This window comes from Balaenoptera musculus, chromosome 14 (genome assembly GCF_009873245.2).
Source record: "Balaenoptera musculus isolate JJ_BM4_2016_0621 chromosome 14, mBalMus1.pri.v3, whole genome shotgun sequence".
Taxonomy (NCBI): domain Eukaryota; kingdom Metazoa; phylum Chordata; class Mammalia; order Artiodactyla; family Balaenopteridae; genus Balaenoptera; species Balaenoptera musculus.
The window spans coordinates 46,952,053-46,964,363 of NC_045798.1; the positions used below are offsets into that span (position 1 = coordinate 46,952,053).

General features: G+C 36.7%; 1 protein-coding gene across 1 annotated transcript in view; it reads right to left on the bottom strand.

The window, feature by feature from the left end:
• Positions 1-11,854, bottom strand: part of DSC1 (desmocollin 1) — a 29,516-nt gene extending 17,662 nt beyond the window's left edge. The window contains 5 exon segments of the mRNA XM_036823490.1: positions 4,993-5,148; positions 5,996-6,112; positions 7,684-7,886; positions 9,135-9,218; positions 11,788-11,854. Coding sequence (XP_036679385.1) covers positions 4,993-5,148; positions 5,996-6,112; positions 7,684-7,886; positions 9,135-9,218; positions 11,788-11,854 — 627 coding nt within the window.
• Positions 11,855-12,311: the final 457 nt, after the last annotated feature.

The window sequence follows — 12,311 nt, forward strand, 5'->3', positions numbered from 1 at the left end:
CTTCACTGATAGGAACAACTAAACTTGCCCAAAGTGAAGTCTGTGTTAACTCAGTTCTTCACCACAGCTAGCCTTCCTGATTTCCCTACCTTAACCATTTTCTAAAATGAACCAGGATTAAAATCTCAGGTATCTAACTCCTCCCCCTCTTTAGCCTTATATTATAGTCAGTTGCCAGGTTCTAGAGATTACAGCATTTCTGTGTCTCCGTCATTCACTTCTCTTTTTTATTCTCAATGCTATTATCCTCATGTGACTCCAAATGTATCCTATCAACCTTCATATTGTATCCTACACACATGTCCTACCAACTTTCCCACAGCTGTCCTAACTGACCTTCTCCAAACTATGTAGCCCTCAGGAGTCAGATGCATTTCCACAAAGCACAATTTTAATCATGATATTAGCTAACCAGACTCTTCAATGATCTTCCTATCATCTACCAAAGTAACACAAAATCCTCACTGTTGTGTGGAGAGGAAACATTTCATCTTCACATGCTAACCTGGAGGGGAAGAAATTTCCACTCCAATCTCTAGGACAGAAGGCTTTGAAATAACCATTCATGTTCTCTCTGTTCCCTTTTCCACTTTTCCCCAAACAACCTCCAGCTGGGCTTTTTCAGTAATAAAACTTACACTTTGATTTCTGTCAGTCTGATCCCTGTATCTTAATAAATTCTGCACTCAGGGATACAGGAGTATATTATCACCACTTCACCACCACCACCATCACCGCTACCACCACACTATTCAGCCTTCCTATCAATCCCTCCCTCTCCCCTCATATTTGATGTATTTTTTTCTTTCTTTAAACTACTGTCATTTTGAGAGTTTTGGCTAGAGAAAACTATGTAATTGTTTTATGTCCCAATTAGTTTCCAATTGTCCTCCGGGGTGAAGCCTGAGACTTAGAATATTTGTGTGACTGAAGCACCTAACACAGTGCCTTACATTGGGTAATTCACCAATAAATATCTTGTTGCATTCAATTCCATCCATCTTTTTTTTTAGGAAAATAAACCACCCCTTAAGTTTGCCCTCTGTAAAAACTGTCATAAACATTCTATGGGACCACTTGTAATGAATTCTTCTACTTCATCACGTTGGTATTAAAACATCTCCCTATCTAACCTAAGTCCATCCTGCTGTAATTTACACTAATTTTTGCTAGTTTTTCTCTTCAATGGAAATGATCATCTACTTCTTGCTGTATAATCACTTGTAGTTTAAAATAGGTCCTGATGGTCAACTACAAATAAATATCATTATTCTACATTCCACTGATTTTCAGATGTAGTGATTTTGTTTCTGGTACTATTTCAGGTACTAGTTTGATTTTTCACTATTAATGTGCTGAGCATCTCCAAAATAAATAAAAATTCAAATAATTATTGTAAAGATGATTTAAACTAGAAAGGCAGCTGAACTTTAAACCACAGCCTGGATCCCTAGGAGAATCCACTAATATTCATATGATAAAGAAACTAATTATAAATATTTTCATAATTACTAAATCACTAAAGCAACAGTTTCAGAAAGCTCAATAAAACTAATGGTTTTGCAGTCTAGTTCCCATTATTCTCTATTAAAAGCAATAATAATATATTTAGATATTGTTACAATACCTATAAATAGAATACTATACTCTAGTAGAATTAGTCATATTTTTACCTAGGTTAGAAGAGTATTATTTAAATTTCTTGTGTCTACTATTGTGATATTTCCCCCTTGAATTCTTCTGTAGCTTGAAGAACCTCATGTCTTTTAGCCCTTTTGCACTATAATTTGCCCTTATCTCTGTAATTGCTCTCATCTTTGGGAATGTGTAAACAGCTGTCAACAGAAGTTGGGGCTTGAATTTACCCTTGTAGAGAGGGGTATTGAGTGTAGACTGGGCAGAGGAAGGGAGAGAGCAGTGACACCAAAGCTGAGTGTGTACAGAATGTAACTAGCAACATGAATTTAAAGACAATGGATAGACTTGTGTGTCTGGAAAAGAAATCATATGTTACAAGATAGTAAGGCTCTGGCTGGATAGGTAAGAAGGGACCAGATAGAGCTGATTTTTCCCTATAAACTTATAAAACGTACAGACTCTCCTCAACATTCAAAGAGGAATAGTGTTTGCAGCTGCTTTCTTTCATAAAATAACTTGGAATTATTGAAGAAAATTCACTTCTTATACAACTCTTCTCTAAAAAACTTGCAAAAGGGCCTTATATAAATCCCTAAAAGACTAGATGCATTGAATGGTTTAAAACAAATTCCTCCAACTGCAATAATGGTGTGACCCATCCAGAAAAATCTTTACCAGCCAAAATTAAACAATACAACATGGGGCAATAGAACAAATGGGAGCACAGTAATGATATGTATTGAATTAGACCCTGTTCCCAATAATCAAGGAAATCAAATTATTTCGAACAACAATAATTTATTAACACTTAACATTCAAATAGGTTAGATAAAAGCAAAGAATTGGAAAATCCCATCAAAAGCCCCAGTCTTGAGGACAAAATTCTGGAATATGTGCATTATTTGATCTGCCATTAGAATATTTTTAGAGAACTTTACTGTTTATATGGTGATTTTGTCAGCATTATGGCATTTAATGATCACAACAGCTCTGAGGTAGATAAGACAACAATTAGCAGCCCATAAAACAGAGAAGAAAACAAGATTCTTGAAGTTGCGACTTGTCCAAGACTAAAAGCAAAAGTGGCAGATACTGAAGATCCACTAATTTCCAGAGAAATAAGCTTTCCAGTATAAAACAGTAAATGAAACTGATTTGATAGAAAAGCAAAGGCATACTATTTTAATTTTAACCTCTACGTTGACAGATAAGGCTTCTATTCCACATTGTCTCAAGTGATTTTACAACTTGTACCATGTTTACATCTGGTTTGTTATACTTTATGAATTTTGTTGATTTGCAGTTGGTGTTTCTTAATGTCAATTCAATCTTAAGCATGTTAATGGAAACTAGAGAAACACAAGTAATTCTGAAGGAAAATTACTCAAAAGGCCAACTTTGAGCAAAATTTCCAAACTATTTTATTCCTTTGTCCTTTAAAAGACGTCAAAAAGTAGTGAAGTAACTTATTTTATTTTGTTTTATTTTATTTTATTTTAGGCCACACCATATGGCTCTTGGGATCTTAGTTCCCTGACCATATATATCCCCTCAGCAGTGAAAGTGCAGAGTCCTAACCACTGGACCGCCAGGGAATTCCCAGTAACTTATCTTAATTATAAACTATTCTCTTTCCCTTCCCTCTTGCAATGATCTTAATAAGCAGCCAAAAGAGACAGCAGATTGACCAGTGAGAAGCAGCTAAAGACCTCAAAAATCCATAAACAGCATGTTATCAGCAGAATAAGAAATGAAGTGTACATCACAACGTACAGAGCAGGCAGCTTTTTATTTCTCCACAAGAGTGACTGCTAGTGTTAGAGCTTTTCTTCCTATGAAGAAGCTATAAAAGCAGCAGAGAACTTATATATTTACATGTGCATGTATATAAATATACATATTTATCAATTATTTATTTGGCTTTTTGATAAAAAGATCAAAATGTTTAAAGTAGTGATTAGCATACTTCTCCAATAAGACCCTATGTAAGCTATTTTTTAAGGTAAGAGTTTGATATTATTATGAGTAAAGTATATTTATTCTAGAGAATTTGGAAGGGAACATAATATTATACAGAAAATGTTTCATTCTAATCCAAGCATTTTATTTAACTATGAAATCCCTAAAGTGGAACATTTATGTTGTTTCAAAAATGTCACTACCTTATATTGTGCTTTGACATCCTTAACATAGGGTCCTTAGCATGAAATATCAGGTCCTTCACACTCTGATCTTTACTCATTGCTCTAGCCTCATATTTCACAGTCTTCCTTAGCTTCAAACTACACTCCTGCCAGGGTTTCTTGTTGTTCTTGTTGATTTCTTTTAAACCGATGGGTCTTTCTGTTGCTGATGCCTTTGCCTAGAACGCTTAGCTACCTCCTCCCACTCCATGGCACCATTTATTGACTTTTTTCATGGCTGCATTTCTGTGGCCACCAATTCCTACTCATCTTTCATATGTCTGCTAAGATATTACTTTCTGGACTGCCCGAGTATCAGTTTCCCTTTCATGTACTCCTTGAGCAAAGAATTCCTTTACTACACTCTTATAATTCAAAGATACCACGTGCTTAAACAGTTTCATTCACCATCACGCTGAAACTCACTGTAAATTTCTCTTGTATGTCAGATTAGGTATCAGAACACTAAGGAGATATGTGAAGCTGAAACAGAAAAACAAAGGATTTAATTTTCAGAAGAGTTCGAATTTTTCTTTGGAAAAGATTAGATGGAATAAGATGAATTGGTAAGTTCATTTTGCATGACTGAGGACAGAAATTGAAATTCAAGATATTTGTTGCTGAAGGACAGTCAGAGGGAAAGAAAGAAAAGAAGGTCAGTGCAACGCAAGAGGCTAAAGCAGGGGATCTTAACCTCAAGATACATTTAGAATCACCTTGGGTGACTTCAAATTTTCAATTGCCTGGGCCCCATCCTAGAACAGTTAAATCAGAATTTCTGGAAATCGGCCGATCATCAGGTTTTTTTTTTTGATTATCATGTGATTTATAATGTACAGTCAGGTTTGAGAATAATTGGGCTAAGTTATTATAGGGAACTTTAAACTCAATAAAATTCACTGTTATTGTCCCAGGATTATACAGATCAAAACCTGTCCTTTAACATTGTTATTATATTTTCTATCACTTTCCCCCACTTTCTTCCCTTGTGACATCCATTATCTTCCTTCATCTATGGCACCAATAGAAATTTGAAGTTTATATTACACATGAACACTATTTAAAATATTAAAAGAAATAATTGATTCTTCTGATACATAAATAAACAGCTTGAAAATATTAAACCTGTAATAAAAAACATAATTCTGAATTAATAATGCAATCATCTTGCCAGAAACTCTTGATACTGCTCACAGTCTATGTTTCATATACAAAAGATATCCCCCGTGTCTTTATTTATGAAGAACAGATTTAAGGGCTCTTTGTCTACTCCTGGTCCACTTATGGAGTAAAAGATGGTGTAGTTCTGTGCGGCATCAGGCTGGACCTGTAACAATAAGTGACAATTTAGGAAAGGAGCAAATATGTCGTGATAAATATTTTTAACCCAATCTCTTGTGATGGTTTATTTTGTATCACTTGCTCTCTTTCCTACATATCTATTCTTTCTTTCCTCTGCTTGTCTACCCGCTGTCCCCCATGTTTTTCAAATTCTTAATCATATCCTGCAAGGTGCAAAGCCACAAACTGTCATTTATTTGATCCCAAATTCTTTTGAGTTATCTGCATATGTATGGAAAACTCCTGGCGTTGAATATTCCTTTACAATTCTTATTCACTTATGCTTATTCCTATAAAGTATAGTAATGATTTCAGTGATTTTGAATTATTTGGAATGGAAATTTTGTGACTAAAAAAACAGAAATAATGCAACTTTTCTCCCACAATTAATACTTCATGAATTGCATAATTTCGAAACTGGCTTATGCTTACACTCGGTTATGTGGCAGCGATAGCACTTTTTTTGAAAACAGAAATACTGGCCTTTTTTTTGTGAGGATAAGTGCTAATTAAAGGGAGAACTGAATCATGCAAAATCTGTAGGCATGTCCTCTGTACGTGAATGCTAAAATCTGGCAGGGTATTCAGGAGAATCTGGATGGAGAACTACAAGCATCAGAAACTCAAAATATGCAACTTGTTTCTAAATTCTAAATGGGATTTTTGGAGGGAAGTGATAAAATTACACTGACTCTCTTCTATAGGACCCTAGTTCTGGTGAAGAGATGATCTTTATTAGTACCAACAGGTACTAATTCAATTCAATTCAAAAGGAAAGTTTTAAAAACAAAGAAGCAAAACTAATGTATAAAATCAAACAAGATGGAATGTACCTGCTGAACGTGCTGTGGAAATGGACCTAGTGAGTTCTCCATCAGCGAACACGGACTAGGCGCCCATCGCCTCTTGCTTCGCTTGAGGTCTGTATTTTTGGGATATCTCTTAGGAATCTGCATTTGATGAGAGGTGAAGAAATATAGCATTGCTTATCATTCTAGATACTATGATTTTCACATATATAGTAACGTGAAGAAAATAAGTAACGATTGTATATAACAATATCATGGATAATGCCCCAAAATTTCTATTTTTCATAAGTTCTGTTTTTTATTAATAAGACACACACACACACACACGGATTAAGAACCAGTTTCACCTATTTCCTGATTTAATCACTTGTCACTTAACCAACCAGAACTTTATAGGGTTTTGGTGAAAGATGCTATCTTGAGAAATATTGATCCGCCTAAAAAGAGATAATCCATTAACAAATATTAAAGAATTGATTTTGGGCTTCCCTGGTGGCGCAGTGGTTGAGAATCTGCCTGCCAATGCAGGGGACACAGGTTCGAGCCCTGGTCTGGGAAGATCCCACGTGCCGCGGAGCAACTGGGCCCGTGAGCCACAACTACTGAGCCTGCGCGTCTGGAGCCTGTGCTCCGCAACAAGAGAGGCCGCGATAGTGAGAGGCCCGCGCACCGCGATGAAGAGTGGCCCCCGCTCGCCGCAACTAAAGAAAGCCTTCACACAGAAACGAAGACCCAACACAGCTAAAAATAATAAATAAATAAATAAATAAATAAATTTATTAAAAAAAAAAAAAGAATTGATTTTATTCCACTAGAAGTGGTACAATGAAAATTTGTTAAAATACTAGCTACTGTGCAAAGCATTTGTATACCTATATAAAGACACGCAGGTCAGCGTGTGTTCCAGCATATTTTATTTTATGTGATATGGAGACGCCTTACAATTTGGACATAAAATAATATTTTGTAAGCCTTATTCTAAATGTATAACAAATGTAAAGTATATGTAATATGTAAGGATATTCTAAATTTGATGAAGAGTTCTTGTAATCAAAACAAATTTAGCGGGGAAAGTCTCTTATAAATCGAGTCCCTTATTAATAAATCATCTCATAAAACCAGATTCATCGTGCAGAGTTTGCTTAAAGTGAGATTTATGTGAATTCCAGTAAGCTTCTCCCTTCCCACTCGCTGGTTACCACCACTCACTGCAACAAGACGAGCTTAGAGTCAGGACGTTCAAACCAATCCGGTGGACCGGCCCTACGGCATTCTCTGAAGAGAGGGACCTCGTAAAATGTTCTATTAAGATGGGAATAAACTGTAGACGGTCTCATCTTCTCTTTAAAGAGAGACTCAAACCCATAGTTACTTGGGAGAAAGCCACTCAGGGTGGAGCACCACATCTCCAGCCAGAATCAATCTTCACTGACCCATCTTGCCTTGTTCTGCAGGTAGGTTGCTCTTATTGCCACACCTGAAAACATTTGATATTCTGACTTTGCTCCCTGGCTACTGCATTGTTCATTTTTCCACCAGTTGTAAATAGCCCTATTATTCCTTAAAACAGTCTAGTCTTTACGTATGTTAATTATAAGTGGAATAGACAAACAAGTGAGCATTCAAGAGCAATAATTTTAGCACAGAAGGAAGTAGATGAGATGAAGGGCTCTTGTGAGCAGATTATTGTGCTTAAGTCTTGCCTAATATACCTTCCTTCCTCCTGCTTCCAGTACAATTTCTATCTCCTTCTGTTCCTGTCCCTGAGTGTCTGAAAGCAAAATGGAAAAACTCTTCTTTTCAGAAGACAAAATGAGGTCATGTGTTGTGTAAATGGAGCCATCTTCTAGAATTCTGAAGTCAGGATCGCTTGACTGAATTAGGCTGGCCGACTGGAGACACTCCTTCAGATTCACTGCAGGGAAGAAATTTCACTGTAATTTGTAAAATGAAACAAGAATAGAACAAATTTTACAGGAATGACAACCTCCAGTTAGTGCATGAGAAGCAAAAAGGGAGAGGTGACACTTGGAATGTGTGGAGTAATTACTATTCTAAAACTTAGAGGCCATAAAAATTAGGTAATTAAATGGATGGAGTCACCGTTTCCACTGCTTTCATCATAAAATAATTTATGAACAGACATAAAATATTTTTAATGTCACTGGATTTATTGTTTACACTTTAACTCATGTATATGTACAAATGTGTTGTTTTCTATTATATGTAGTAAACTGTATGATGTCAGATTTTGAATTTGTTTGCAATAATCTGTGATAGTTAAAACTATCTTGCAAAAAATAAGAAAACTGGTCTATACTTAAGTAATAGTTCTCAGCAATACTGCAAGTACTAATTCTATAAAATCTTTTGGAGGCTTAATAAACCCCAAGCTTAATAATGCTTAGTGGTTGTATCAAAATATTTCCTTTACTGATTCATATTTAATATATTTACCATATTTACTATGTGTCTTTAGAGTATAGACTGTGTACCTTTTAAGTGCTTTTAAAAGATATAAGGGATTAATTCAAAACCTCAAAGCGCTGGGCAAAGTATACAGAAGTCTACCACTTCTGTATACAAGGTGTGTTTTTCTAGATGTAAACTTAAGGCTAATGAAAAACGTTGATGAAAGGAATGTTACCCCTGGACTCAGAACATCCAACCCATGCCTCAGGTATGGCTGTGATAGTAAGACTACTTAAATTTTTATTTGACTTTCAGAAGCTATTCTGTGAAATAGATCACATAAATTCTCGATGGGTACTTGGTCATTGTAATCAAACTCAAGCATAAATTTTATTTTGGGACATTTCAATTTTGACACATCTGTTTTACATGTAATCAATTAAAGAATGTTGGAAGCAGATCAGTCATAGGAAACTAAAACATGTTTCTGGTTTTGGTGCCTCTCTTTGTACTAAACTAAGATAATTTAGCCCTCTGATGTTTGCTAATTTTTCTGGCAAGAAAAGTGTACAGCTAACTTGGTACTTTAATTGTTTCTAACCACTACCAAAAAACAAGTAGTTTATCTTTCATTTCATGTCGAATTTTAATGCAAGTAGCTACCATATGGCTTTTATCCCAAACTTTACAAGAGCAGCTGGAAGCTAAATGTAGTAGTTAAAACTGCGAAATTCATAACATGGTTTCTCACCTTTGCCTACAAGTGCTTCAGCCTGAAGATGAGAAGGAACCTGAAGAGAAGTTTTCTGACAAGCATCGCAAAATAATATTAAAACTTCAAAGGAAGGAAAAAAATCAGGAATTACATTTGATAACAAACTTTCACATTACAGTTTTGTCTTATTGATAAAAGTATTGTCAATTTCAGAAACAAATTAATCTTCCAATCCTTCAATATTTTTCATATTCATTTTAAAAGGAAACAGCAAAGAAAGTGGCTTTAGGGACACAACAGTCATTTAGTATCAATGAAAAAATTAAAATGAATAGAGTTCTTAGAACCCGAATTGTATTGCATCCTTTCAAGAAAATGTGTTACAAACCATTGACTCTATATAGAGTTTATCATCTCTAAGGCCATTTGTAAATGTCATTCTGATTTCTTAGCATGAAGAAAGTACTTAACTCTGGAATACAATAATCACATATTTGTACACAAATCATCATTTTCACAGCCCCAAGCAATCTGACCTGTAGTTAAGTCGAGAAAATATTCGAGGATGTTTTTAACCGTCTGAAGACCAATGTCCACAAATATTCACTGATGTCAAATTACTCCTTGGACTGGCTTTGCATAAACTTCAAAGTCTAAATGATCTCATTCACAAAACTAGTCTAAAAAGAAATGCATTTCAAAATTTAGAGAGTAGACTTCAACAGGGTAAATAGTTTTAATTAAATTCAAGACACAAATATTGCTTTAAAAAGCTATATACCTAACTCAAGGAAAGAAGACAGAGACTACCTGAAAAATAAGAGAAAAGCTATCAGTTTAAAAGTGAATGTAAGTTCAAAACCTATTTTACTTATTTTTCTCGGCATTTTCTGTTTATTTGCTTCCTCTACTGTTTTTCCAAATGACAGTTTCGTTATTATTTAAATATAAAACAGAGCTAGGACAGGGCTTTCTTGCTGGCATAGTGGTTAAGAATCTGCCTGCCAATGCAAGGGGCATGGGTTCGAGCTCTGGTCCGGGAAGATCCCACATGCCTCGGAGCAACTAAGCCCATGCGCCACAACTACTGAGCCTGTGCTCTACAGCCTGCAAGCCACAACTACTAAGCCCGTGTGCCACAACTACTGAAGCCCACGTGCCTAGAGCCTGTGCTCCGCAACAAGAGAAGCCACCGCAATGAGAAGCCCACGCACCGCAAGGAAGAGTAGCCCCCACTCGCTGCAACTAGAGAAAGCCTGCGTGCACCAATGAAGACCTAATGCAGCCAAAAATAAATAAATAAAATAAATAAATTAAAAAAAGAAAAGATTAAGAAAAAAAGTCTTGACCAATACAGATACTAATTAAAATGCAATTAAAAAAATAGAGCTAGAACAGTTAAGTCAATTTTATAAACAATTTTTCTCTGAGGACATATTTCTAGAGTTATGGGACCCACTATTTGGGAGGAGGAAAGAAAACCATCAGTCATATTATGGATGTATGTTTCTTTTCTAACTCAGCCCAAGTTTATTGACTATATCGTGTCAGCCTATTTAAACAGTCTTTAATTTTACAATGACTCTGTTAGGCAGATAATACTAAAAACTGGAATTTAAAAAGTTGCATTTGTATTCCGCTTTAAATAACCACTTTTTAAAAAATGAGTCTTTTTATTTACTTGACATAATATTTTCATTTCTATAATATTTTCATTCCTTTTTTTAAAATAGTGATTACTTCTTTTTATTATGAATTTATTTATTTTTGGCTGTATTGCGTCTTCATTGCTGCACGCGGGCTTTCTCTAGTTGTGGCGAGCGGGATCTACTCTTTGTTGCAGTGTGCAGGCTTCTCATTGCGGTGGCTTCTCTCGTTGCAGACCATGGGCTCTAGGCACACGGGCCTCAGTAGTTGTGGCTTGTGGGCTCTAGAGCACAGGATCAGTAGTTGTGGTGCACGGTATTAGCTGCTCTGCAGCATGTGGGATCATCCCAGACCAGGGCTCGAACCCGTGTCCCCTGCATTGGCAGGCGGATTCTTAACCACTGTGTCACCAGGGAAGTCCCAATGTTTTCATTCTTAATACCAGGGAATGAAGTACACAGTTACAAAGCTATTAAAAACCTAAGTGGAAGCCAAGTTTCTGTATTTTTCTTTATTTATTTTTCTTTATTTTTTTTTTTCAAGTTAAACGCCTTGCTTGAACTAAGAGCTCTGTCCTTCTTTTAGAGCTTTTACCTTCCTGGGTAAAATTAAGAAAGTCTTGGATATTTCACCTCTCCACCCAGAATCCTTTTCCTCTTCTCGTAGCTCAGTGGAACTAAGTATGTTAAATAAGTACAGCTTATTTACTAGCAGCAAAAGCAAACCTCAGAACCTCCTGGGTCAAATGGCTGAGGAGTGAATTCATTCCATCACTCCTTAGAAAAACACCACAGCAAGACTGAACAGGGAGTTCCCTTGAAAAACTAACAGGTTGGCAGTGGAAATTTGAAGAGCAAACCAAACACCTGCCATCCCGGGTCACAAGTCTCTTGACTCTTCCTTGAATTTTTCTCAGATCTGTTTTTGTTCTCCCAGTCTACCTTCTCTGCCTTCCACTACCACCCTACTCTCTTTCAAGCCCAGACTGAAGGAAGGAAGTGCACAGTAACATGCTTGAACTCCCTAATCCTTTGCTTGCTACTCACCAGGAAAGAGACAAGGAGCTGCTTAGAGAAGATGCTCCCTGGGGCAGTGGAGGCCACAGCCATCAGAAGTGGTCCCAATGGTCACGGATGGTGGCTGGATAACGGGGCAGCTTGGGATGCACAGGGTGTCTTCAGCAGATTCCCGACAGCTGGCACTTGTACAGGATATTCTGCTGCCACCTTGGCGTGGATGAGCTTGATTTGGAGAAGAGTCAGGAGGCAAGTGGTAAAAATGACAGGAGGAGGAACAGCAGAACAATTGCTTTCCTCCTATTCTCAGGTCAGTCCTTCTCCTTCAATTCAATTACCTCGGAATGGAAAGACGTTTTCCTATAAGTGGGGAGTGTGAGGTACAAAACACTCCTAAACCCAGCCACTAGCTCTTCCTCACAGCTTTCAAAATTTCTACGGCCACTTGACACATAGGCAGAAGCAACAGGGAGCACCCTTAGTCCTCAGCCCTCCTCCCTTTCCCCCCATGTTAAGGCTCTGAAGTCCTCCCTGGCTGTTACCCACTCCC